General features: G+C 42.7%; 3 protein-coding genes across 4 annotated transcripts; 1 reads left to right on the top strand and 2 right to left on the bottom strand.

The window, feature by feature from the left end:
* Positions 1–3,578: 3,578 nt before the first annotated feature.
* HNRNPH2 (heterogeneous nuclear ribonucleoprotein H2) lies at positions 3,579–9,631 on the bottom strand. Of its 2 annotated transcripts, none has more exons than XM_047764700.1 (2): positions 9,501–9,631; positions 3,579–5,795 (listed from the first exon to the last, which is right to left on the bottom strand). In XM_047764700.1, exon 2 carries the CDS (start codon positions 5,740–5,742, stop codon positions 4,393–4,395), a length of 1,350 nt encoding a protein of 449 aa, XP_047620656.1. In that variant the 5' UTR covers positions 5,743–5,795; positions 9,501–9,631; the 3' UTR covers positions 3,579–4,392. The 2 variants fall into 2 exon arrangements, with proteins under 2 accessions (XP_047620656.1, XP_047620658.1); XM_047764702.1 differs by having other exon boundaries at positions 9,513–9,600.
* An 18-nt stretch (positions 9,632–9,649) lies between these two features.
* On the top strand, positions 9,650–18,338 carry GLA (galactosidase alpha). Its single transcript, XM_047764703.1, has 7 exons — positions 9,650–10,147; positions 12,466–12,640; positions 13,931–14,108; positions 14,952–15,043; positions 16,439–16,600; positions 16,809–17,006; positions 17,359–18,338. The coding sequence occupies exons 1-7, from the start codon at positions 9,942–9,944 to the stop codon at positions 17,647–17,649; spliced, it is 1,302 nt and encodes a 433-aa protein (XP_047620659.1). The 5' UTR covers positions 9,650–9,941; the 3' UTR covers positions 17,650–18,338.
* A 1,661-nt stretch (positions 18,339–19,999) lies between these two features.
* Positions 20,000–23,116, bottom strand: RPL36A (ribosomal protein L36a). Its single transcript, XM_047765494.1, has 5 exons — positions 22,991–23,116; positions 22,477–22,582; positions 22,087–22,154; positions 20,347–20,469; positions 20,000–20,066 (listed from the first exon to the last, which is right to left on the bottom strand). The coding sequence occupies exons 1-5, from the start codon at positions 23,099–23,101 to the stop codon at positions 20,046–20,048; spliced, it is 429 nt and encodes a 142-aa protein (XP_047621450.1). The 5' UTR covers positions 23,102–23,116; the 3' UTR covers positions 20,000–20,045.
* Between the last annotated feature and the right edge of the window lie 3,033 nt (positions 23,117–26,149).

The raw sequence follows: 26,149 nt of genomic DNA, 5'->3' as shown, positions 1-26,149 counted from the left end.
GGCACAAGGTAACCCCCTCACCTCCCTAATAGGGTCTTGTACCCTGCTAAACTGGCCACTCCAAGTACGTGTGTGTTTTACAGTCACAACATTGAATTTTGGTCAGTGTGAGAGCAGGTTGTGAAATGGCCCTTGTGACTGTCCCAGCCTGGTATCAGGCACTGCAAGTGAAATTTCATTCCATTAGCAGCTATATGTTTTGCAACAGCCCTCCAGGTCCAGCATGGAAAAATCTTCATTTTTGCTGACAGATTAGGAATTTTTCTTGAAGAAAAAGGACTTCGAACTGTAAATGAATTTGCAGTGCATTTTCACATCAGTTCGTGGGGAAGGGGGAGGTTGCGGGCTGCTGAGGTACAAAAGATATGACATGCTTACAGATAGGATTGTCTCTGGTTTAGTGACCTCATTTATGGTTGGGCAAATGAATAGGTAAATAAGGAAATCTATACATAAGCCAGTGGTTCTGAGCATCAGAATCACCTGTAGGGGTTGGGGGGGGGGTTAGGGGGGTTTTTTGTTTGTTGTTTTTGGGGTTTTTTTTGGGTTTTTGTTTTTTTGGGAGGGTTTTGGTCGCACCTGAGGCCAGGGATCACCTCGTCACAGTAGTGATGACACAGGATCCTTAACCCACTGAGCCACCAGGGAACTCCCTGTAGGGCTTGTTAAAACACAGATTTGGGGTCCTAACCCCAGAGTTTCCGATTCAGTCAGTCAGGGATGGGGCCTGAGAAGTTGCATTTCTAACAAGTTCCCAGGTCTGCTGAGGCTGCTGGTCCAGAGAGGCCCTCGGAGAACCACTGGCATAAACTATCGGGGGAGACTCTTTTAGGCCGATTGTTGTGGCTGCAAACTTTTGGCCTGATTCTGCCAAGTCGCCCACGGATGCAGTCTAAAATGAATCCTGACTTGGTGGTTGCAGAGTCTGGATGGGTTGCCCGTTTTACCTCCCAGCAAACACTCCTGGACAGTGCTAGATTTGAGATAGTTAGAGGTATTATATATGTGTATGAGCTTCAGTGCTGCTGTCCCCATAGGTACTGCTGTTCCTGTCCACACCTCGTTTGCTGACCACTGACCTTCTCCAGGGTCTCTCTCTTTTAACTGCTTCCCTGAACCCTTTTGAGTTTTCTTATCCAGCAAAGGAAGCAAACACCATGGATGGCAGGGCTCAGCCAAATCCTTTCCTGGGATTTGGTGCCATCTAGTGGCTAACTGGAGAATCTTTGCTCATACTTAGAGAAAGTTCTAGAAAGTTAGGCAGCCTGGAAAGCAAAAACACATATTTGTGAACGTTTTGAAAAAGTCCTCCTGAAGTCCTTAGGAGGATGGGTAAATGGCTCATTATGACATGAGTTGAAATGGATTTCTTTCTCTTGGCAGCTATGACAGAAATTAGAAGTCATTGAAGATCTCAAATCACTACCCAGTGTATCCTCAGCATGAATGGTTTTCAATAAAAAGTGCCCTTGGATACAACAGAGTCGGGTAATACCAATTTGGTATTTGCTTCCCTGCTCAGAGCATTTCACTGGGCCTCAACCTCTAAACAGCCCAAGGATAACAATCCATTCCTAGTCTAGCCAGATCTACAAAAAGAGCTACTAAAGTTCAGGAGCAGCTGGTCCTGACCTGAGGGCATCCAGGCCTGAAGATCATTGAGAGCTGTAATTTTTAATGGCCACTGTAAAATGGGCAGAAGTGTAAGGTAAACCCCAGATGTCACAGGCTCTCAAAGTCCTCATGGGAAGTACAAGGTATAATAATCATATGCAATTTGTACTTTAATAGAAAACTTAAACTACTTGTTACAAGAAAGCAGGGGAGGCAATTGGGGATCATGGAGCAAGTGCTTCTTCAAGTTGCCTTTTTAGGATTTATAAAAGGCATTTAGCCACTAGAGAACTATGATGGGTCACAAAACATGGGCATGAGACCAAGCAGCACCAGCAGATCCTCAAGCACTACCCCAAATTACTGAAATTTCAGAAACTCTAGGAGTGGGGCCCTGTAATCAATGTTTTAACAAGCCCTGTAGATGAATCCAGTGCACACGAGTTTGAGAACCACTGATTTAAAATAAACTTTAGCAGTTCCCATTGTGGCTCAGCAGAAAGGAATCTGACTAGCATCCATGGGGACAATGAGGACAAAGGTTAGATCCCTGGCCTCGCCCAGTGGGTTAAGGATCTGGCATTGCCATGAGCTGTGGTGTAGGTTGCAGACGCGGCTCGGATCCCTCGTTGCTGTGGCTCTGGCGTAGGCCGGCAGCTGTAGCTCCTATTCAACCCCTAGCCTGGGAACCTCTATATGGCACCGGTACGGCCCTAAAAAGACAAAATAAACAAGCTTTAAATGCCCCTGAAAAACCTCAAAGGGTGTTTGGAAACTATTAATGGATTCATGGAGGAGACCGAATTATTTCTATAATTACTTCTGAGGCCTATTTCTTTTTAAAAACATATAAAGTTGTCTCAGACCTAATTTATAGTTAGATAAAGAGGATTATTTATTTGCTTTTAATTCTTTGGCTTCTGGAGAATGCTGTCTTGATTAAGTACAGGGTCTCCAGAGTAGCTCAATAGTTCTGTGGGTGTGGTGACAGTAAACAGAGAAACAGAAGAATGCACTACCTCAATATTAATCTACGAAATACAAACTAAAATAATGGGATACCACTTTTCAGCCAACAAACTGGTCCAGATCAGCAGAATAATGCACACCATTGTGGAGGCTATACAGGAAAATTTCAAAAAAATACACTCGTGGTGGAAACACAAAGTAACATAACCTTTCCGGTAATATAAATCAAAAAGTCCTAAAAATGTGTGTAACTTTGACTTCACAATTTTGCTTCTAGGAATGTATCTTAGAAATAATGATATATACAATAATGTATGTATAAATGGATAAGCAATGAGGTCCTACTGTACAGCACAGAGAACTATATCCAGTCTCTTGGGGGTGAAACATGATAGAAGATAGTATGAGAAAAAGAATGTAGGGAGTTACTGTTGTGGCTCAGTGGTAATGAACCCGACTAGCATCCATGAGTACATGGGTTGGATTCCTGGCCTCGCTCAGTGGGTTAAAGGATCTGGCATTGCCGTGAGCTGTGGTGTAGGTTGCAGACTTGGCTCAATTCCTGCGTTGCTGTGGTGTAGGCCAGAAGCTACGGCTCCAATCCAACCCCTAGCCTAGGGATTTCCATGTGCCATGGGTGTGGCCCTAAAAAAAGAAAAAAAAGAAAAAGCATGTATACATATGTATAAATAGCTCACCATGCTGTACAGTAGAAATTGACACAACACTGTAAATCAATTATACTTTAATAAAAAACAAAAAAGTGACGGAAAAATAAAGTATATGTAACATAAAAAGATGCTAAGGTTTATAATAATTAAAAGATTTTTATGAATGACTAGGTCACTTCACTGTACAGCAGAAGTTGGCAGAAAATTGTAAATCAACTATACCTTAATAAAAAATTTTTAATTAAAAACAATTTCAACAGCAGAGCAGTATATGAAAGAAATGGCTCATATGATAGAACATAATAAAAATCAAGCTGTACAAGATTTTTCCAGTTTTTAAAAGGAAGATTTATTTAACAAGTTTCACTTAGTACAATACATCTAATGGAAATCACAATACAAGGAAAGATTTAAATCAAAGCCTCAGGATTTTATACAAACGACACGACCAAACTCCTAAAGTATTGGTATTACATCTTGAAATTGTCCCAGAGCTTTAAAAAAAAAAAAAGTAAAAGTGTACACTCACGTGCCTTACAGGATATTAAACCAAAAAGCTAGAATTAACAAACATGCCAAATGTTTTCACTTTAAATCGTAGACATAGCTCCTATATTTGAGTTTTACAGAAAAGCATGTTTCTCAACATGCATCCAATGTTTTCAATGTATTGTGGTATAAGAGCAACATTTAACATAAGTGAAACTGCTTTAACCTAAATACGCTTACTGCTTAGGTACACTCCTACAACGTAACTAACTTGAGGAAAGCTGAAAGTTGTTTTAACAGTTATGGTCAATACTGAACTTTGTTATTACATCCTAGATGAATGTTTCGGTGTTCAAAATTACTGAGCTTGAAGTTTTAAGACAATCTTGACTTCCACTTTACAGTAAGCATAAATCACAAGCCTGTAATGCAAAACTGTTAAACTTAGTTTTTGTTTTCTTAAAAAAAAAAGAGAAAGAAAGAAGAAAGAAAGAAAGAAGGAAGGAAACAAAGAAGAGTGATCAGAATCAATGATATTTCCCATTTAACAATCATATTGGATATGCCTGGCCATCTCTTCTGTTCTAGTCAACTCCCATAAATGCAAGGCTTTTGTTTCTGTTGCAGATGTTCAGTGCTTCTTCTCTGCCTAAGCGAGGTTTGATTGATAGTCACTGGAGTTTTCCTGCAGAACTTGGTCATATCCACTCATACTGCTCTGACCACCATAACCGCCTCCATAACCACCACTCAGCTGCTGGCTAGCAGGACCTCCGTAACTAGACTGGTTGGATATGCCCATCCCTCCCATCATTTGGCTACCGTAGGCACCACCACTTGCCCCTGCTGTAGAATTCAAAAAGAGTTCTACATAGCTGTGATCATAAGCACCCCCACTTGTGCCTGCGGTAGAATTCAAGAAGAGCTCCACGTATCTGTGTTGCATATTAGCTTTGTCTTTTGCCATAGCTGCCACGGCATCTTCATGAGTAGCAAATTCAACATCTGCCTCACCAGTAACTCGGCCATCGGGTCCGATTTCAATGTGTACTCTCATGGGGTTGAGAGGTGAGAAAAAATTGTAAATATCATTTTCAGTGGCTCTGTAAGGTAATCCCCTCATGTGGACACAGTGCCCCGTGGTGCTCTGAAAACTGGACCCACCATCTCCGTATCTATGATCAGACATTCCTGAAAAACAGTAATTGAGGTCTCTTCCAAATCTATCAGACCCAAAGCCATACCCATCATTATAGCCACCATAGTCATCATAGCCTCCATACCCTCCACCATAGGCACCCCGCCTCATCCTTTCAAACCCAGCCCCTCTGCCAATGCTATTGTATCCTCTGCCAGCCCCTGGCCTATCATAGGGCCCTGGTCGCTGCATAGCCATAAGCTTTCGAGGGGGGTCGTAGTGGGTTCGGACTTCAGCTCGGCTACTCTTGAAGATTTCAATGTACCTGTGCCCTATTCTTTCCTTGTGTTTCTTTAAGGCCTTTTCTGCTATCTCCTGTGAAGCAAACTGCACAAAGGCCTCCCCTGTGCTCCGCCCCTGAAAGTCCACCGGCAATGTCATCCCATTTGGCACAATTTCCAACCCTGAAAAGAACTGAACAATCTCTTCCTTGCTACAGCCAAATGGGAGTCCTCTAAGCCGGACGAAGCCATCATTGGCAGTGTCAGGACTATTTGGACCTGTATGCTTCAACACCCAATCCATTTCAACACTGTTGGACTTGAATACTTCAACGTATCTGTGTCCCATGGTTTCTCTGTCTTTCTTCAAAGCCAATTTCACTTCATCTTCGGATTCAAGTTCGACAAATGCTTCGCCACTTGGTCTCCCTTCTCTGGTGTAGATGAAACGAATACCTGATGTGCCATTTTGGATTTTGCAATCAGAGAAGAAACGCATCACTTCATCAGCTGAGCACGACCAGGGTAGGCCCCTGACCTTCACCACGAACCCCTCCCTGCCTTCTGTGCTCAGCATCATGGTCACTGTTGAGCTCTTGGTGGCAAGCTTGGCTCAATGTAATTTCGGTGTAGCTGAAAAAAAATTAAAAGACTATTATCATGGAAAAATGTTCACAATATGGTAAGAGAAAAAAGCAAACTATTAATAGACAACAATTACACTAATAGATTTTTTGTAAGAGATTTGTATAAACAAAAAGACTTCACTAAATTTCTAACTCGTTCACTCATTCAACAACTATTTATTCAATACCTATTACATTTTGGCTATTTCTGGGTCAAGGGATCATGGGAGCTTTCTGTTTCACAGAATGTTTTCTTTGGACATTTCTGTATGTTCTAAGCTTTCCACATTGACCATATATAAACAGAGTCAGAAAAGATATACAAAAGATGAAAAGATATCCAAAATTAATGGTGACAAACCCAGCAGAAGACGTCAACAAATCAAAGATGGCTCTGACTATGTTAAAGTGAAAAACTTCATTACATCAGATTAGAAAAGACAGTAAGATTAGAAAAGAGAGACAATATGCCTGAGAAGATACCTACAACAAATTCATTACTATCCTTATTATATTTAAAAAACTCGTACGAATTAATAAAATCAGGGAAATATTAAGGCCAAAAAGATAAATGGGAGTTCCCGTCGTGGCGCAGTGGTTAACGAATCCGACTAGGAACCATGAGGTTGCGGGTTCGGTCCCTGCCCTTGCTCACTGGGTTAACGATCCGGCGTTGCCGAGAGCTGTGGTGTAGGTTGCAGATGTGGCTCGGATCCCGCGTTGCTGTGGCTCTGGCGTAGGCCAGTGGCTACAGCTCCGATTGGACCCCTAGCCTGGGAACCTCCATATGCCGCGGGAACGGCCCAAAGAAATACCAAAAATAAAGACAAAAAAAAAGATAAATGGAAAAAAAAAACATTACGGAGAATTCACACCATCATTTGGCATTTTTCAGCTGCCAGGTCCAGTACTTGGCTCTGGCATACAAGGCTCAATCAGCCCAGAGAGGCCTTATGTTCCTACAGGGTCTGCTATACAACTTAACTAATGACGAAAAGGGCAAAGAAACATTATCCCTGCTATGACAGGGTTCTGTGTGGGGTGAAGAGGTGGTATAAGGCAGGGACTGGCTGGTTAATTCAGCTGGCGAAGAATGGTCGAATAAAAAGGACTAACTGGCTCAGGGAGCCACAAACTTTAAAACAGGAGGTAGCAAGGCAAGAGATAAGGCTGGCTATGGAGAGATCAGGTCTGGAAGGTCTCATCCGGACAAAGGCTAAGGGCCTTTTCAGGGTTTTAAACTGGGGGCTGTGGGGAGGGGAGAAAGGGGGGGTGCAAGGAGGGGAGTGAGGGGAGGAAAGTGAAAGAAGCAAAGTGAGGGGAGGAGAATGAAGTAATCAGAACCTTTCAGAAAGATCGCCATGGCAACAGTGTGGCTCTCAAACAGGAGGAGTTGGGTGACACTAGCAAGATCTGTTAGAACTCTAGTCTCTTAGAGATGCTAAGGGATTCACTTAAAGCAACAGCAGTTTAAAAATGGGGGTGGGGAGAAGAAAGATAAGACCTAGCCATTCAAAGTGTACCACAGTCCGTGGGACTTACTAAAAGATTAAATATACCGGCAGTACGGATGTGAGGATACAGGAGAGGAGTCTGGGAAATTTTCAAACCTCATCAATTATCAGAAATACAAGTTAAAACCTGAATTAATCACCATTCTTCACCCATTAACATAGTGAAAATTAAACAGGTAGGATAGGTCAACATGGATATGCAGGGTTCGCAAATACACTCCCAGAGGAGTGAAGTTGATAAGGTCTCTCCAGAAAGCAATTTGGAAGTATGTATAACATCTTTTGATACAGGAAACCCACTTCTGGTTTTGTACCCTAAGAAAATGGTCTGAAATTCAGACAAAGCTTTATGGAGCTATATGTTCTTTGAAAGGTATTTTATTAAGAAAGATAAACCATGACACACTTTAAAAATTATAAAACCACCTAATGACACAAGAAATACTCATGCTATAATCTTAAGTGACCCAAGATCATAGCTATTTTACAACCTCAACTATGAAAAAGATCTGTGTTCACATATCCTCTGACCCTGCTGGAATTCCTTACAGAAACCTGGTCAAGAGAAACTCTCACAAATGTTCACTGCTGCACTGTTGGTAATGGCAGAAAATTAGAAACCTAATCATCCATCAACAGGGGAATGGCTGAATTACACTTTACCCTTAAAGCAGAATATCATGCTGCTGTTTTTTAAAAAATCTGCCCTGACATAGGAAGAGTTCCAAAATACATTAAGTGAAGGAATATGCATAGTATGATCCTACTTATTTTAAAGTATACCCAGCCATGTATATACATATGTAAATGCAGAGAAGTTCTGGAGGCATATGAGTTGTTTTTTTGAGAAAATGAGGACTAGCGGGTAGGAAGAGTGAAGTGGATTTTTCACTTTTTACCCTGTATACTTCTACATAGTTTTAACTTTTAAATCACTGTAATTAGAATAAAAAGCAATGTTAGAAAAGTACGTGTTAATATGGCACATGTTAATAGTGGTTACTCTGGTACATTTACGGATTTTTCAAAATTTTTGTCAATTTTTTGTGCCTTCTTGATTTTCTATAGAGAGTAGTTACCTTTATTTCAGGAAAAAATAACAGAAAACTAACAAAATGTTTACTTTTCTGGGATTGGTAGAGCAAATTTTATAAAATTTTCTCATTTTGTATGTGGATGACTTATCTGACACGGTCTGGGGAACACTGGGCCTCTTAGAAAGAAAGGACAAAGTGTAATAACTGCCCTAAAACTACACTGAGGATTCAAGTCAACATTTACTAATTGCCTATTATGTGCCTGGAACACTGCATCTGCCATGATAATAGCCTTCCTACGGACCGTCTTTAGTCTGAGTGACAGATTTACGAACTGGTATTTTGCCTGCCTTATTTCTTGGATGACCCATCCCATTTAACGTCCCTATAGCACTCTAGGCTTTCACGTCCCCCACTATAGTGGCAGGGAAGTTCTACTTCATTACTGTGACTCCTGGGAAGGCCACGAGGACTCTGTTGTCTGAAGTAGGACCCAGGATTCCATTTAGGAGTGAAGAATTTGTGCACCTATGCCTGTGATATGTACAGACTTTTTATAGACCAAAATGCTGAGTTGTTATCTCTGGGTGTATTTTTTAAAAAATTTATAGTATACTGTTATTTTTCCAATGTTCAAAATTGAACATGTGAATTGTTACAAGCAGAAAAATAAGCGTTATTTAAATATTTAATTCAATTTTTAAAAATTCCTTGGGCGCCTCTGTGAGGCACGCAGCATTTGCCTAGACGTGACTCTACAGATCAAATTCGCTTGGTGCCTCCCCCTACAGACAGACAATCAGGCACTGGAGACTGGGTGCCTGAATGGATGGACCAGCACTCAGCCCTCTGGTCTCAAGATCAGGATCTTCCTAAACTAGGGACGTGGTTTTCCAATGTCTTTCAGCTTATGGTTTCTCTTAAGGGTCCTCTGAGACCCGCCCAGACAGACAGATATACAAAAACACAGACACAGTCACGAAACGTCCACCATTTCCCCACCAGGCGCAGCAAAGGCGGCTTCCCGGCACTGAGACGGGGGGAGGGGAGAGCGGGGGAGCGGAAAGCAGGGAACGAAAAAGGCGGAGGCGGCCCGCGGAACCCGCTTTGGTCTTCATCATCACCACCCCCCGGGGCCCCGGCTCCAACCCACACACCAACCTCTAACGATACCGGATAATTTTCCTCTTTCTTCCCTCAAACGGCTATAGCGAGACGGTAGACGACGACCAGAACTACTTCTGCTCACGTAAGCGACTGGTCACGTGAGGACCTACGTCATGTGAGATCTCGGTCACGTGAGCACTGCTCGGCTCTACCCCGGGATCATTAAAGTGCCGCACTTCCTTCTGGTATGACAATAGGGCGGGTCGATATTCAGAAAAAGATTGTATGGTTGGTGGCCGGGCGTCTTCTCTGACTGGTTATTGGTCCGCCTCTGGGGATAACCATCCCAGTTGCCGGAGAAACAGTTTCGTCATTGCTTAACAACTCACCGATGATTGGGTAGGCGAGCGAAGTTGGGTTCCGCGGGCCGCCTCCGCCTTTTTAGCCCTTAAGAACCTAGAAGCCCAGGTGACTCCTGGAGATCTCTGTTGCTTGATGACAGCGACGATGAAGCCGGTGAGCAGGGTCCGGCGGCTGGGCTACGTGCTGCCATTTTGCTTCCTGGCCCAGGTTCTCTGGGGCGTCCCAGGTGCCCGGGCCCTGAACAACGGCTTGGCGAGGACCCCTACCATGGGCTGGCTGCACTGGGAGCGCTTCATGTGCAATGTGGACTGTCAAGAAGATCCGGATTCCTGTATCAGGTATCAGAAATACTGGGTACATTCTTCCCTTCGCCTTTCCTTCCGGCTACCGTTGAAGGCATGGAGGGTCGCAGCGAGAAAATTCGAGCCCCAGGGAGAGCTGCCCTATTACTCCTGCTTTTTTTTTTTGTATCGCCAGCAAACTAGCCTGGATGGGAACTAGCCCTAAATTTTCTCCATGTAGCCCCCCACCCCCACCCGCCGGGGTGGGAGTCCGGCCAGAGACCTCTACCTCTCCGCCTCTCTCTGCCTAATCACCCAGTTAAGGATGTTCTCCACTTATTATCTGGTTCTGTTCAGACCCTTATTAAGAGCTACTGCTCTCTCTCTGCGGGGTACTAGCAGTGAAGACAGCTGTGGTGAGTAGGAGGGACAGAGGACTATGACACGTGCCCTTTCTTCCTCTTTTTGGGTCATGGGTTCCTTGGCTGTAAGTGGAAGCAATTTAGAGAGACCATGGAGTCTCTGAGATCACCCCTTCCTGTAGCCCTTGAGTATAACATCTGGTTGGAAGGTTGACGTCAAGGGCCTTTATCTTTCGAAGATAAAAGGTTAGACTGGATAAGACAGATATTGATCCTATCAGATCCACACAGCCTTCATCTGTAAATTGTCACAGATTCAGCTCGGATCCTGCATTACTGTAGCCGTGGCATAGGCCAGAAGCTGCAGCTCCCATTAAACCTTAGCCTGGGAACTTCCCTATGCCACAGGAGTGGCCCTAAAAAAAAAAAAAAAAAAAAAAAAGAAAGAAAGAAAAAAAGAAAAGAAAAGACCAAAAAAAGCACAGTGCAGTACCAGGCCCTGCACTTGGGCATATAGAAGAAATATTCTTAACCTGAACTCCATGGGGAAAATAAGGCAAATTTGCAAATAATAAGTATGTGTGTTTTTCTGGAGAGAGAATCTTGAACTTTGTTCAGATTTTCACAGGGATCTGTGATCTAGAAAAGGTTAATAATCCCTGACTGATAGTGTTAAAAACATAATAACATGCTTGGTGCATAGGCTCCTCTGTAAGCAGCATATGGTACATCACAGTGGCCATAAGTTATTCCTATGAATGTCTTTACAGACGAATTCAGGATGTTGATCAAAGGTGACAGAATTGGAGTTCCCGTTGTGGCTCAGCGGATTAAGAACCTTACATAGTCTCTATGAGGATGTGGATTCGACCCCTGGCCTTGCTCAGTGGGTTAAGGATTCTGTGTTGCCACAAACAACGAGGTCACAGATGCAGCTCAGATCTGGCGTTGCTGTGAGCTGTGGCCTAGGCCACCTATTTCCCCTAGCCTGGGAACTTCCATATGCCACAGATGCAGCCCTAAAAAGAAAAAAGTCCTTTGGGGTTTTTTTTCAGGGTTTTACTAAATGTACAAGGGGAAAAATTTTTTTAGCATTGAGGGTTTTTTATTCAAGAGCCAAATAATGTCTCCATTTATTCAAATAATTTGGAAACATCGTAGTTTTATTCATATGAACTTTGCACATATATTAAAATTATCTCCAGGTATTTTGGGTTTTGTTTGTCACTTTTTTGGTTGCTCTTGTGAATGGTATATTTTTCTTTGACTAGGTTATCATTGGTATCTAAGAAAGCTGTTTATTATGTCACCTTTGTAGTTTCTTACCTTACTGAACTTTCTTCTTAGTTCTAATAGCCTTTTCAATTTCGTATGGTTTGTTTTTGCTTTTGTTTTTGGCCGCAGCGTGCAGCAGCTTGATGTGGGATCTCAGTTCCCAAACCAGGGATTGAATGCGAGCTGCAGCAGTGAAAGCACTGAGTCCTAACCACTACACCACCAGGGAACTCCCAGTTTCGTGTATTTCTCAGTCCTATTTTAATTGTTTGGGGTTCTTAGCGTGGAAGTATTATGAGGAGAGAGGGAGTTCACATTGTGGCTCAGCGGTTAAGAACCTGCCATAGTGTCCATGAGGATGCTGGTTTGATCCCTGGCCTCGCTCAATGGTTTAAGGACCCAGCATTACTGCAAGCTGTGATGTAGGTCACAGATGAGGCTCTGATCTGGTGTGGCTATGGTGTAGGCTGGCAGCTGCAGCTCTGATTTGACCCCTAGACTGGGAACTTCCTTATGCCACAGAAGTGGCCCTAAAAACAAAAAAGAAAAAAAGAGGATAGAGGAATGAGAAGAAAAAGGCCCAGTCCATTTTACCTTGCTTTGGTTGCAATTACTACCACATTATTACTGGGTTGAAAAATAAATCGTAAAACTCCAAGGTACCTAACAAATAGGCATCCCCAAGCATTTATTTAACGCATTGGAATGATTTTTGGGATTTCTCTATTTCTCTTACAGCGAGAAGCTCTTCCGGCAGATAGCTGAGCTCATGGCCTCAGATGGCTGGAAGGATGCAGGTTATGAGTACCTATGCATTGATGACTGTTGGATGGCTCCCAAAAGGGATTCCCAAGGCAGACTTCAGGCAGACCCTAAACGCTTTCCTGGTGGGATCCGCCGCCTAGCCGATTATGTGAGTTTATAGATAATTCTCTTTTTCATTCGGGAGACTGGCAGCACTTCTGTACCTAAGCTTTCTCAGAAATACTTAGGAAGCAAAAGGCCTGCCATTATCTAAACTCGAATGAATTGTAAGGCTTATCGGATAGAATTTTCATTCCATTGGCAGGTCTGTGTTTTGCAGTAGTTCCTGAGGCCCATCTTGGAGCAGTTCTCCTTTTGCTGAAACCCATGAATTCTCTAGGAGGAAGAAGAAACTTGGTTCTTGACATGTGTGCATATATTCCCATATAAGCTTTGAGCAGCTATTACAGTTGGACTATAAAGTAGAATTTTAGAAGATAGAAGGAATATATTCTGAAGATGATTAAAGAGTAATGGAGGGAGTTCCCATTGTGGTGCAGCATGAGGACCAGGGTTTGATCCTTGGCCTCTCTCAGTGGGTTAAGGATCCAGCATTGTCGTGAGCTGTGGTGTAGGTCGCAGATGTGGCTTGGATCCTGTGTTGCCGTGGCTGTGGTGTAGGCCGGCAGCTATAGCTCCGATTCTTGACCCCTAGCCTGGGAATTTCCATATGTTTTGGGTGTGGCCCTAAAAAGCCAAAAAAAAAAAAAGAGTAATGTAGCTGGACATTTGTTAAAGTCAGTGAAGAGTGAAGACAGATACTGAGTAAAATTCAGTACTATTGCAATAGGGAACAAAGCCAAGTTCAGTGCCAAATACACTAAAAGGGGTTCTTTAGCCAGTGATCAGATTGTGAGGGTCATTGGATGGAAAATTACCAAGAGGAAGGGGATTCTTGCTAAAGGCAGGCCAGGGACTTAGACATCAAGAGTGGGGCATGAGGAATTTGATCAGATATCAAGGGTGGGGGATGACTTAGCAGTATTCTTGCTAAAATTGGCCATAGAAGGCCAAGGTAGAGGCCAACTTGAGAGGAGGGTTCAGAGGGGCCTAAGGTTTGGTCAAGGAGAGAGTCTTTGTCCAAATAAAACTCTCACTGCCCTGAAAAGGTAACTTTTAAGATCCCATCAGAGGAAGATTAGATCTACTGACAGCTTTCCCTTCAGTTCTGTGCTGTAGTTACGTGCATTGTTGGAAATCGGCAGAGTTGGAGACTTTGCTCTTTATCTGCCAACATACTCATCTGGATAATTTGGGGGGCTTGTGGGGGAAAATACAGCCCCCCCCCCCCCGAGTACCTAGTGAAGAATACTGGTTCTCTGCCTCCTGCCTGGAGTGTTTTTCTCTTTCTACTACATGGTTGCCCTTCTACTGAGGTGACTCTTTTTTCTCCTTTCAGGTCCACAGCAAAGGACTGAAGCTAGGGATTTATGCAGATGTTGGAAATAAAACCTGCGCTGGCTTCCCTGGCAGTTTTGGTTACTATGACATTGATGCCAAGACCTTTGCTGAGTGGGGAGTTGATCTGCTCAAATTCGATGGTTGTTACTGTGACAGTATAAAACATTTGGCAGACGGTACGTTTCCTTCGCAATATTCAGCCGTGAGCAGAGGGCAGAACTTTGAGGCCAAGGGAGCTGAGCATCCAAAGAACTGATCCTTGCATTTGAAATACCAGTCACATTACTGGAAATAATTGCCCTCAATGAGCCAGAGCTCCTATCTCTTCTCTTTCAGTTTGTCCACGCATTTCTTCGTTCATGCATGTAAAACCTACATGTGCCTAACCACAGCTAATACTGTGCACTTTTCATTCAGAAGGGCTCTGAGTTAACTACAGAGAGCAGTTGTAACTCTCCGTACATCACTTGGGGAAGCATCCAGAATGTCAAACAGTCACAGAGAAAGGAGCCTGTTCATCCCTGGCTTTCCTCAGTATATGTACCATCCTGTCCTATCTCCTCAGAACCATCCCAGCAGTCTGGGTGGTACTACACACAGTATAAGCACAGGTCAGTCACCTGTCTCTGATGCTGGTTTAAAATATAAACATGGCCCTTCTAGGCAGCCTCTATTTTTTGCTTTTTCTCTTTAGTGCCACACCTGCAGCATATGGACATTCCCAGGCTAGGGGTCTAATTGGAGCTGCAGCTGCGGGCCTACTCCACAGCCAGCTGGCTTACACAATGCAGGATCTGCAGGATCCGAGTTGCGTCTGCAACCTACACCACACCTTGCAGCAACCCCGGATCCTTAACCCGCTAAGCAAGGCCAGGAATGGAACCTGCATCCTCACAGACACTCTGTTGCGTTCTCAATCCTTTGAGCCACAACAGGAACTCCCCTCTTAAAAATATACATACAGCCCCAGCTGGAAATTCCCTTCTTTCCCTTATTTTACACATTGTTTTCTCATACAGGTTATAAGCAAATGTCCTTGGCCCTGAACAGGACTGGCAGAAGCATTGTGTACTCCTGTGAGTGGCCCCTTTATATGCAGCCCTTTTTTAAGGTGAGTGAGTGAGCCCAGAATCCAATGGAGCCTTGCTGCTAGATTTTCAAAAGTCAAGAACAAAGGAGACAAAGGTCCTCTGTCAAAAGTCCAACCTTACCCAACAGTCTCATCCTACCATCTCTCCCAGGACACACCCACATCTCACCATCACCACTGCTGTCTTTGGAGACTCAGCTACCATCAACTGAGAAGCCAGTCATCTTTGATTCTTCCTTTTGTCTGACAGTTTACATCCTATCCACCAGCAATTCTCTCAGCACTATCTACCAAGTATATCCTAAATCAGCCCACTTTATCCTTTATCATGTTAACCTATTCAATTTCCTTCTGAGAACTTAGCACTATATGGCTTGTTGATTTGCCTATTGTCTGCCTCCTCCATTAGAATGTAAGCTCCAGGAGGGCAGGGACCTTGTCTGACTTTATCACTGTATCCCTACCTTATGGTAAGTATTGAACAATTATTTGTAGAATGGATCCCTGTTATTTCCTTCTGATCGCTGCAAAAATTCTCTCACCTCTTTCTCAACATAAACCTCACATCTCCCACCTGCCCATTTATTCATTCCTTCAGCAAATGATATGCCTAGGATTCAAACTGCCTGATCATAATGCTTGCCGAGTCCTGCGTAATTTGCAGCTTTTACTTATTAAGATCATTTTAGTTATTTTTTTTTATTGAAGTATAGTTGATTTGCAATATTAGGTGGTCTTTTCATTTATTTCTGATTATAAAAGTAGTACATGTTCACTTTGGAAAAGTTTGAAAATACAATGAAGTGTGAAGAAAATTAAAATCTTATGTATCTTTTCTCAATACAGTAGTCCCCCATCCACAGTTTCACTTTCCACAGTCCGAAAATATTAAATGGAAAATCCCAGAAATGTTTAAAGTTTCCAATAAGTTTTAAATTGCGCACTGTTCTGAGTAGCACAATAAAATCTCACAGCACCCCACTCCATCCTGTCTGGGACATGAGTCATCCTTTTATCCAGCATATACACACTGTGTACACTACCCCACTTGTTAGCACCTGTATAGGAAAAACAGTGTATATAGAGTTCTGTACTATCTGCAGTTTCAGGCATCTACTGGGAGTCTTGGAATATATATCCCCCGCTGATAAGAGGGGACTAATGTACTTAGTTGCCATTTGGTAAATTTCCAGCAAAAAAACAGTGTTAAAGCCATTTTAAGTGGGGTTTTAAGTTATATAGTGTACTTCTGAAGCAAACTTCTTACAATGAAATTCCATTATAATAAAGATTTAGCTCTCCTCCTGGAGACTTTTACTCTGTAAAGAGGCTACAACTGTTTTTATTAAACATGACTGTTTTCATCTCACAGGAATGTTAGTAGAAAATAAACAAGAGTTATGTCTGTTTTCACAGCCCAATTACACAGAAATCCGAGAGTACTGCAATCACTGGAGAAATTTTGCTGACATTTATGATTCCTGGCAAAGTATAAAGAATATTTTGGACTGGACATCTTCTAACCAGGAGAAAATTATTCCTGTTGCAGGACCAGGGGGTTGGAATGATCCAGATATGGTAAGAACCTGAATTGACCTGTTCAAGCCCCCACAGTGAACATATTTTCCTACTTGGCATCCAAGATAAATCAGTTCCCTGGAGCAGACTTTATGTGAGAGCGCTCAATAGCAGAGTGCCTGGGAATGTGACTTCTCTCTGTGCCCTAGCAATTTTAAGGATGTTTTGTCTTATCTCACTTGAATTCTAACTTCATTCTTTGCCCCAGCTGGTGATTGGCAACTTTGGCCTCAGCTGGAATCAGCAGGTAACTCAGATGGCCCTCTGGGCTATCATGGCTGCTCCATTACTCATGTCCAATGACCTCCGACACATCAGCCCCGAAGCCAAAGCTCTTCTTCAGGATAAAGATGTAATAGCCATCAACCAAGACCCCCTGGGCAAGCAGGGGCACCGGCTCAGAAAGGTATGTAGTAGATAACATTCTGTGGGAGAAAGGAGGAATTGGCCAGGAAGATAGTCTCCTGCCTTCTAGTTTATAATTCATCCAAATGTTTATTTGGGGTGTTTAAGATGGCTTAATACCCAAGTACCGAGTTGGTCTTGGGTCTGAATCTTTTACATTAGAGATATGCACTGATCTTTTGAGAATGTATTTTTTAATCTCAATATCATAATCAGTAATGAGGCTCCTCTTGGCTAATTTTTCCTAGAAGTGCTCAGTAGTTCTGATTATAAGACTTAATGCTACAACTTAACAAGGCAGCTTATTTTTAGTTACCAAATGATCACACCTATTTTCTTGGCTTACTTTTTAGGACAACAACTTTGAAGTGTGGGAAAGGCCTCTCTTGAACTTAGCCTGGGCTGTGGCTATGGTAAACCTGCAGGAGATTGGTGGCCCTCGTGCTTATACCATCTCTCTTACTTCCCTGGGTCAAGGACTAGCCTGTAATCCTGACTGTCTGATCACACAACTCCTCCCTGTGAAGAGGAGGCTTGGGTTTTATGAATGGACTTCAAGTTTAAAAACTCAAATAAATCCCACAGGCACTGTTTTGCTTCGGCTAGAAAGAGCAAGCTCGACTGCATCAAAAAGCTTCCTTTAAAATGTATTGTTTTGGAGTTCCCGTTGTGGTACACCAGGATCAACAGTGTCTTTGCAGTGCTAGGACGCAGGTTGGATCCCTGGCCTGGCACAGTGGGTTAAAAGGATCCAGCAATGTTGTGGTGTAGGTCACAACCGCAGATCGGATCTAATCCATGGCCCAGGAACTCCATGTCACGGGGCAGCCAAAAAAGGAAAAAAAAAAGTCTTATTCTTCTGTCCACCTTCAGCTGTTATTTCCTTGAGTAAATTTTTTCACACTTGCGTTTTTTTGATAATTACTTTTAAAACTATCTGAAGAGAATGTTTTGGGGAAAAGCTTTTGAACCTAATGTAAACTGCTGAGAAATAATAGCTTAATAATGTAAGTAAAATGTTAATTTATAGACATACCTCATATCATTGCATTTCGCAAATACTACGGTTTTTGCTTTGTTTACAAATTGAACGTTTGTGTCAATCCTGTGTCCATCAGAAGTCTGTCGGCCCTGTTTTTCCAACAGCATCTGCTCACTTAATGTCTGTGTCACATGGTAGTAATTTCAGCAATATGTCAAACTTTTTCATTATTATTTATCATGGTGATTGTGATCTTTGATGTTACTATTACAAAAAAAATTATGACTCAAAAAATGAAGACTTAGAGAATGGTTAGCATTTTTTAGCAATAAAGTATTTTTAAATTGTGTACATTGCTTTTTTAGACATAATGCTATTGTAATAGATTACAGTGTAGTATAAACAAGTTTTATATGCATTGGGAAACCAAAAAATTTGGTGACTACCTTTATGTTGGTGGCGTGGAGCCAATCCCACAATATTGCTGAGGTATGCCTGCATTGTAACTGTGTGCCAGTCACTATTCTAGATGCTTATTAAGGTGTAGTGATTCATTTTTATTCTTGCAACCCTGATGCAGGTACTTACTGTACCTTGCAGCCAGGATTTAAACCTAGTCTTTTAACCCTTACACTGCCACTTGCTGAGGTACCTGGATGGCACTAACTACAGTCTTAGCCAAAAGGGAAAAAGAAAACTACTTACTCAGTTGAAGGGCAAAAAAATACCCCAGCAGGAATAACCTTCATGAATAGGTTAGAGGCAATCCAACAGACCCCATTACTGAATTTTTATGGAAGGATCTTGTCAAGAAACATCCTGGTGACTACCTAGGTTTCCAAATCCCAGTTGCTTGCAATCTAGATCCAACAAATGCAAATGGCTTACTTTCACCAAGTTTATGCTTTACAACTTGAAATACCAAACCCCTGGCCAGAAGACACCCTTCTGCTTTAAGATCAATTGCCTTCTCTCTCAAGGTCCCATGATGAGGCAATGAACTTCAAACCGGGATATGGAGGAATGAGTCATTTTTGAGGGAATTTCCAGATATTCCAATTCCTTTTCCTCAGATTGGTTTACCTGCCTTGCCTCAGGCCAGCTCCTTCCTCACCTCCCTTTTTATCCCACATTAAAAAGGGTATTCCTTTCACCCATGCATGACAATACCAAAGCTAAGAGGGCACAAAAGGCCCACTCAAAACACAAAGTGCATGTTGTAACAATTCCTTTGCCTGTCAGGTGACTTACCAGTTACTTTCCATAAAACCTGAAGGCTGTTAAAACTGGAATAGAATTGGTAAATTCACATCTTATTCATCCACAGAAACTAACTTGGAAGAAAACTGTTCCATCTCTGAGGTACGCTTCTTCCAGTAGTTTATCTGCTTCAAGTTTGCTGCACAAGAATATGCTTCATATGCTCCTATTGTATGCTTAAGAGTAACAAACCGGATGTAAATTTTTCAACTGTTAGGCATTTTACAGAATGGATAGGTATCCCTATAGATTCCATTGGGGAGTTTAACTCACTAGAAATTCTACCCTTTGAGTTATTTTCAACATAATTTCTCCATAAAATTTATGAATATATAAAAGTTTAGGGGGTATGAAAATATGTCTAGGGACATACATAGCATGCTGTGCCTAGAGACCGGGTTGAAATCCCTCACTCGGTGACTTTAGCAGTAAACACGTGAGACAAATTATTTCACTCCTGGTGAACCTCATATTCACCATGGATGTAACTGTTACTAACCTTATCCTATTAGCCCTGAGTTTCAGGTCTCTACATATGTCCCATAATAACCAAAAACCGTTTTTAACAGCAAAAGGAATCCCATGAAGCCCCAAGTGATTAAGTCCCAAATTACACCATCGCAGCATCTAAGTTCAACCAGATTCAACCACTAATGAGTAAAGTATCCAGAACCATCAAGCTCAAATTTCCCAAGGATACTTTTATTGATGGTAGTTTATTTCCCTTCCAAAAAAGCAACTGAAACAAAAAGTAAACAATCTCAAAATTTTATTGTCTTCATAATAAAAGTATGAAGCTCAGAACTGGATCACTTGGCCCTGTAACAGATCAGAAAAAATAAAAGGGTGAATTTTCGTATTTTGTAGGAATCATGTCTATTCCTAAAAGGGATCACCAAAGCCAGTTGTTCATTTTCCCCTTCCTACAGTCAGGCCAAAACCAATACCAAAATACTTTCGGCCACAGATCTAGTTTAGTTATTTTGAGAGACTGCCCGGATCTTGATTGCCACAAAGATGAGGAGGCGGAAATGTTCACCACTCAACATAATAAAGCCATACAGGAAAGAATGCACCTTCCACCCATAATTGTATATACCTTTCTCTTTTTATCTCCTCCCAGCTCAAAATGCTTGCATCTCTTAATAGCCAGCATTCTCTTAGATCTGCAGTTGGGCTCAACGCATTCCAGCCTCAGCACAATCTTCTTTGTAGTTTTAGCCTGGAGAAAAGTCAAAGTCAAAGCCTTCATAAGCCACTGCAGATTTTAATCTCTTTCCTCAAAAATAACTATGCTGGGTCAAGAACTAAGCTTTCCAAGTGATTAGGAGTTGTGACAATTTGTCTTTAGCTATAGGAAGAAAACATATGTGAAAATCAGTGATTTAAGAAAGAATTTAATAGCAAAGGTGGTAGAATATCTAATTGACATCAAGTTCTCCATTCACATCAAAAATCCTAGAGTGCTTATCAAACAGGCACTCATCACACCACCTTGATCACCTTTCAGCAGCTACTCAAGATCTATTCTCTGGAGTTCCCATCATGGCGCAGTGGACATGAATCCAACTAGGAACCATGAGGTTGCGGGTTTGATCCCTGGCCTCGCTCAGTGGGTTAAACGCTCAGTGGGTTAAGGATCCGGCGTTGCCGTTAGCTGTGGTGTAGATCACAAATGTGGCTTGGATCTGATGTTGCTGTGGCTCTGGCGTGGGCCAGCACTCCAATTAGACCTCTAGCCTGGGAACCTCCACAGGCCTCGGGTGTGGCCCTAAAAAGACCAAAAAAAAAAAAAAAATCTATTCTCTGGAGCCTACCAACAATGAATTATATCCAGATTTTATATGTATTCAACTGTATTATTTAACTCAAAGTGCACTCCCCACACTCAACTTTTAAAGCCTGCTCCTGTAATCAGAATTCTATTGCTGTTAGTTTGCAGTTCTCAAAAGAGCAAAAATAAAGGTACATTGTCTCCATCTCCTAAACAAGTTACTCAAATGTGAAAAGGTATTCAAGTATTCTTTTTACCACCTTGAGGTCAAACCATTTATTGCACCTAAGAATACTAAAATCTTTCCTGAATACTTTCTGGAAAGAAGCTGAATGAGGAGCTAAGTGCCAAAAGAAATGCTGTTTGTGGGAAGGCTATGTATGCTCCAAGCACTGTGTACTTTAAGGGATAGATAAATAACCTGAACAGAAACTTAGCAATTCAAGCTAAAAACAACAGGAAATTTAGGAAGCCAGTGGAAGACCTAAAAGGCTATTTTAAAAATTATTTTTATTAAAGTATAGTTGATTTAGTGTTGTCAATTTATGTGTAGAGCATAGTGACCCAGTCATATGTATGCATTCTTTTTCTCCTACTGTCTTCCATCATATTCTATCCCAAGAGATTGGATAGTAGCAGATTGACTGCAGGCTTCTGAACTGATAAGCAATATAAAACAATCCTTACTACAAGCATGAGCTGAGGATTCACTAGGACACAAGTAGAGAACAAAGGAAAGGATTTACTTGTGTAAACTTTATTTAAAATTTAATTAAAAGTTTAATTAAACATCAGTCCTTAGGAAGGTAGGGCACATTCCTTAATGTTTGTCTCTTCAAAAAGAGAACAAAAAACAAGATAATGAGCCGGTATAGTATGTAGTCAGACTAGACTGTGTTCCCAGCTCCATCCACTGACTGCTAGATATATGTCACTGCAGGTAATGGTGATAACTACACTAAAACTGAAAACCCATACCTGTACACAAGGTGTGAGGGCTAAAAGTAAATGCAAAGTTTCCATCACAGTAAATGGGAAGCATGTCAAACAGTAATTACTACCAACCTTTTTTCGGAAAATTGGTTTAGTCTGCCCACCATAGCCACTCTGCTTCCTGTCATAACGCCGCTTTCCTGGGGGAATGAAAGTTATTTGTCAGGATACAGCAAACATAATAAATCACGGAAAAGTATTCTCACAGGTTTTATCTTACACTTTCCAGCAGAGTGATCAATGCCCAAGTGGGAAAAGGAGGGGGAACTGGACTTGTGTCTTTGGGTAAATGCATCATTAAAACCAAATCCGGGAGTACCCCTGTGGCACAGTGAGTTAGGGATCCGCTGTTGTCACTGCAGTGCCTCGGGTTGGATCCCTGGCCCAGGATCTTCCACAGGCCCTGCTGCAGGTGTGGCAAAAAAAAAAAGAAAGAAACAAATCACGTTCAGATCGTCTTACCCTGGGCATACAGTGAATCCTTGCCCTTCTTGTATTGTGTCACTTTGTGGGGTTGGTGCTTGCCACACTTCTTACAGAAAGTCCGGCGGGTTTTAGGAACGTTCACCTAAGAAATAAACCGTTCAGGACGTGCAGTTCGGACAACTGGCACAACGCCCTACCCGACCCAGCCGAAGCTAAGGCATTCCATGAGAACTCGACTCAAACTCCTCGCTAACACACAACACCAACTAGAAGGTGGTCAGCCCCATGTGCTCCAAGTACAGCGGCCTCCGCGGAGCCCCAGAGTGAAAAAAGACCATTCATTCTACCACTGGCTAAGTCTACCTCTTTGATCCCATCACTTCAATTCCTGGCCCCGAAGCCCGGTCCCTATGGGCTCGATCCCGGGAACATTGGGTTTCTTTGGTATATCAAGTCCGCGCACGAGGCTGGACGTATTCTGGGATGGCATCATCCAAGGGGAGTGAAAGATTAAACTGGATAGTACCCGGTCCCAAACCCAAGGTCCTACCATGCTTGCGAGAGCGCTTTCGGCACGGAAAGAAAGAGGTAAGGTCGGAAACGGAAGTATATAGGAGGTTTCTGGTCGCGCTTCCTCATGGGAGTCGGTGGGAGCAACCATAGAGTCTAAGGCTCTGTGAGCAGCGCCCTCTGGCGGCTGAGAGGACTCGATTCGGAGCCTTTGAGCGCCAGCTTAAGCATGGGCTCTGCCTGAAGCTGATCCAGCCTCTTCTACTTCCTTCCGCCCGCACAGCTTTACAAGTTTTTCTCGCTACAGCTCTTTTGACGGATACTGTTGCGTGGCAGCGTTAAGTTAAAGAAGCAGTTCTCTTTCCAGATCCTCTGGCCTCCCTGTCCCTATCCCTGGGGGGAACCAGGACTAGTCAAGAGGAGGAGCCCCCCACCTACCTGTCCCATTTATTGTTTCACCTTAAGGACACTGGGAACATCTTTCACAGTGAACTTCTGGTTCACAAAAGGCTTAGAGGGAGCCAATGCGCTAGTTTATCTATCACAAGGCCAGTTGTTCCATTCAACAGATATTTATTGAATGCCTATCCTGTGTCGGGCACTATTCTAGGGAGGGACAGAGTACTTAGATAACAAAGTTCATAAATGTATAATTACAGAGACTTTGTAAGAAACAATGTTCGGCATTAAACAGCCCCCTTTTGTTGAGGGAGCAAGTTGGCTGCCCCGGGTTCTGCAAAGTGAGGGTGAAATTGTTCAGCTCCAAGAACAATTACCAGGCAAAAAGATAGAAAGTGTCCAGCAGCTCTTCCCTTCCTCAAATACCTGGCAGAAGGCTCAGTGCTAGGTTTCCAGAGAGTCCAGCAGAGAAAGACTTCAGCGTACTGAACATATTAAATGAGTCATCCTATAAAATTCTCTCAGTAATTCTAGGATGTAGGTGATGCTATTAGTCCCATTTCACAGATGAGGAAGTTGGGGCCATAGGATTTTTAATTATTTGCCCAATACTGATAGAATTTAGTGGAGCCAGGATATAAACACAGGTGATCTGACTCCAGAACTTGGGTTCCTTTATCATTATATAATATGGCTGTTGTGACCTAGTAATTATAATAGCTAATAATTATTGAACACTTATTATAAGTCAGGCATTTTCCTAACTGCCTTACATACTACCTATTTTAATCCTAAAAACACAGGCGGCATTTACCAGAATTAATATTTAACAGGCAAGAAAACTCTGACACATGAGGCATTAAATTCACTTACCCAAAGTCACAGCAGTAGTTATTTTGCAGAGCTGGAATTTGATCTCAGATAGTCTAACACTGCAGCCTTGCACTTAACCACAACATCACACAGGAAAAGCAGGAGCGCATGCAGGCTAAAGGATGATGACAAGGTGCCAGTGGACTAGGGGCTAAGGAACCATGAAAGCCTGGGGTCTCCTGCTTGCATAGTCCTCCAGGAACACCCATGAGTTCACAGCTGACTCTCTGATCATCTCCATTTTGTCGAACAGTCTCTGGGAATGAGATAATGAAAACGTTACCACTGACTGCTACACTTCCTAAAAAGTTTTTTTGCCCAAGATCCAGCCTGTAGGCTCACAGCATTTCCTTCTCTCCAGCCCCTTACACAGTTTCACTGGACTTTGAGGAGTTTCTAGAGATTTTTGATGTTAGTATCATAGAAACATGATGACATGGTCCCTCTTAGTAATCAATGTTAGTTCTTTCTTTCTTCTTTTTTTTTTTTTTTTTGGCTTTTTAGGGCCTCACCCGCTGCATATGGAAGTTCCCAGGCCAGGGGTCAAATAGAGCTACAGCTGCCAGCCTACACCCAGCCACAGCAACACCCGATCCCGAGCCATGTCTGCAACCTACACCACAACTCATGGCAATGCTGGATCCTTAACCCACTAAGTAGGGCCAGGGATCGAACCCACATCCTCATGGATACTAGTTAGGTTCATTTCCACTGAGCCACAATGAGAACTCCGTTAATTCTTTCTATCAGACCCCATGTGGTACAGCTTTGGTTTAGATTCCCTTCACTAACCCTGGACTGTTTTGGACATGCTCCTGCTCGTTGATTTCCCCTAAGATGAGGAACTCAGAATTGAACACAGAACTCTAGAAATGGCCTGGTCTCAAAGTACGTGGCCTGTTCACTTTCCTATGTCTACATATTGGCACTATTTGGGTGCAGTCCCTCTGTCACTTGGACAAGCCTGACAGGGGAGTGTGCATGGGCAGAGGGTAAAGAAGTGCCTGGTTTTATTTTCCCCACTCCCTTGTCCTGCTCTCCCTTGTTTTGACCCTCTTGTCAACACCCAGTCTCCTCCCCAAGAAGGACCTTGAGAAGGGACAGGGCATGTGACAACAAGTAGCAGCTGACTGAAGAAAGGGGGAGGGAAGGTGAGTGTCTGTGACCAACTCTCAGGCAGGCAGCTATTCAGAGGTGACTAGTCAATAAAATAGAAAGATTAAGTGACACTTGCTGCCCTTTTATCTTATGCGGATGTGAGGATTAACTATTTTACTATCCTACAAATATTTTTTTTCTTTTTTAGCCGCACTCATGGCTTATGAAAGTTCCTGAGCCAGGGATCAAATCCGAGCTGCAGCTGCAACCTACGCCACAGCTTCAGCAAAGCCAGATCTTTAAACCACTGTGCCACAGCAGGAACTCCTACAAATATCATTTTTAAAAGTCCTTGTCCAAAAAAAAAAAAAATTTAAAGGAATTCCTGTCATGGCACAGCAGAAACAAATCCAACTAGGAAACATGACATTGAGAGTTCGATCCCTAGCCTCACTCAGTGGGTTAAGGATCGGGCATTGCCAGTGGTGTAGGTCGTGAGCTGTGGTGTAGGTTGTAGACACAGCTCAGATCTGGCATTGCTGTGGCTCTGGTGCAGGCTGGCAGCTACAGCTCCAATTCGACCCCTAGCCTGGGACCTTCCATATGCCACGGGTGTGGCCCTAAAAGGATAAAAAGACAAAAAAAAAAAAGTCCTGATCCCTTAAAAATTCTGACCAACTTCTTTTAGTGGGGTTTATGGTCTGTTTCTACATTAGGATACAGTGCCTGGGGCAAGTAAAGATGGCAGTGCCTGATGTGTCCAAGACAGGCAAGCAGTTCAATCACCAGGGCCTCTGGTCTGGCCAGTACTGTCTGTGTTTCCTAGGAG

This window comes from Phacochoerus africanus, chromosome X, assembly GCF_016906955.1.
Source record: "Phacochoerus africanus isolate WHEZ1 chromosome X, ROS_Pafr_v1, whole genome shotgun sequence".
NCBI lineage: Eukaryota > Metazoa > Chordata > Mammalia > Artiodactyla > Suidae > Phacochoerus > Phacochoerus africanus.
The sequence above is the reverse complement of the archived record's forward strand: the minus strand, read 5'-3'. Positions and strand labels throughout refer to the sequence as shown.